Below are 1,441 nucleotides of genomic sequence, written 5' to 3'. Positions count from 1 at the left end.
GTGTGTGTGTGTGTGTGGATATATATATATATATATATATATGTGTGTGTGTGTATTCATATATTAATCTATGTTTGACTTGTCGAGTCGAGAAGTCAGTACTACGAATAGTCAGTCTGTATCATGTTGATATGATGAAAACATGAGCGGCTTAACACATATATACCTCGTCCTCTTCTACATAAGCCGCAAATCCGAAATCACTGATTTTCAGCGTTTCCTCGTTCATCATCAATATATTCTCCAACTTCAGATCACGGTGGACCACCTTGCTAGTGTGAATGTACTCGACACCGGATAAGATCTGCCGCATCATTTTCCTAAGCAATGCAGCGGGCCATGGATTAGGAAGCTTCGCGTAGGCATCACAAGTACAACCCAAGTTGGCAATTAGTGTTTAGCCCGTTTCGTGAATGAGAGGTGCGGCAATTGAAGTGGTGTGTAGCCTACGGTGCGATGCCATTGGGTACTGAGGCGAAACGCCTATGCGTTAACTTCGTATTGCAAGCAGTAAAGCACCATACACCACGTGTCTGTGAACGCGACTATATATCATATCGTACACGATGCATAACAATGTGATACATCATAAGTCTGGTGTCGGTGACCAGTCAGAAGGGCGTGGCCAGATTCCTCCCTCCACCGTTCAGTTCCCATCAGATTAAGAATATGGGGAATACTATCGCAAGACAAACAACAGAAGAAAAAACCACAACAGATCCAGCAGATAGCGTCCTAGATTTGCAATCCCCGTTTGCGCCTGAGATCTGAGCATATGTGGCACGTATGAGACATCGGCCCACATCAAGCAAGAGCACTCTGAAACAGCACACACAAAACGTACAAATACGAAGCCATGGGTACAGCCCACACACATCAATACGAAGCGAATGATACAGCCCAGGCACATCTCTTGAGTATCCAACAGCCGCAGAACACACGTATGGACGACTTACTGTGCTTCTACTTCGGACACAAACACTTTCTCCGTCAGCAGCTCAAACAGTTCACCCGTCTTAGCCAATTCGAAGACCAAGAAGAAGTGCCCCTCTGTGTCATAACTATCGTACAGCCTGACTGTTAAACGAAAGCGCAAGATTTGTATTGAGATGTGCGGTTTATGCACCGCGTATGTGCATATAAGACTTGCATTGGTAGAGAAAATAAGTCTGGCTTTAGTAGAGAGAATAAAAATTTCATGAGTAGAGAGAATAAGACTTGCACTGAGTGGTGGATCATTTGAATCCCACACGGCCTATTTGTTGGGTCAACCCATTTGAACGCCTCTGCGCTAGCCCATTGCATCTACACATAACCTACCCGCGGGGTACGGTATCATTATACACTACTTGCTACGCAAAGTGGGCGATGCTCTTTCTATTATATATATATATATATATACATATATATATATTATTTATATATATATTATTATATATAT

The 1,441-nt window shown here is 43.1% G+C and overlaps 1 protein-coding gene across 1 annotated transcript; it reads right to left on the bottom strand.

The window, feature by feature from the left end:
* Positions 1-166: 166 nt before the first annotated feature.
* On the bottom strand, positions 167-316 carry SARC_16118 (hypothetical protein; the record flags this gene model as incomplete). Its single annotated transcript, XM_014289773.1, has 1 exon — positions 167-316. A coding segment is annotated over one exon (150 nt), but the record flags the coding sequence as incomplete, so codon positions are not given.
* Positions 317-1,441: the final 1,125 nt, after the last annotated feature.

The sequence above is a fragment of the Sphaeroforma arctica genome (assembly GCF_001186125.1).
Source record: "Sphaeroforma arctica JP610 unplaced genomic scaffold supercont1.7383, whole genome shotgun sequence".
NCBI classification, from domain to species: domain Eukaryota; class Ichthyosporea; order Ichthyophonida; genus Sphaeroforma; species Sphaeroforma arctica.
This window is presented reverse-complemented; position numbering and strand designations above follow the sequence as displayed.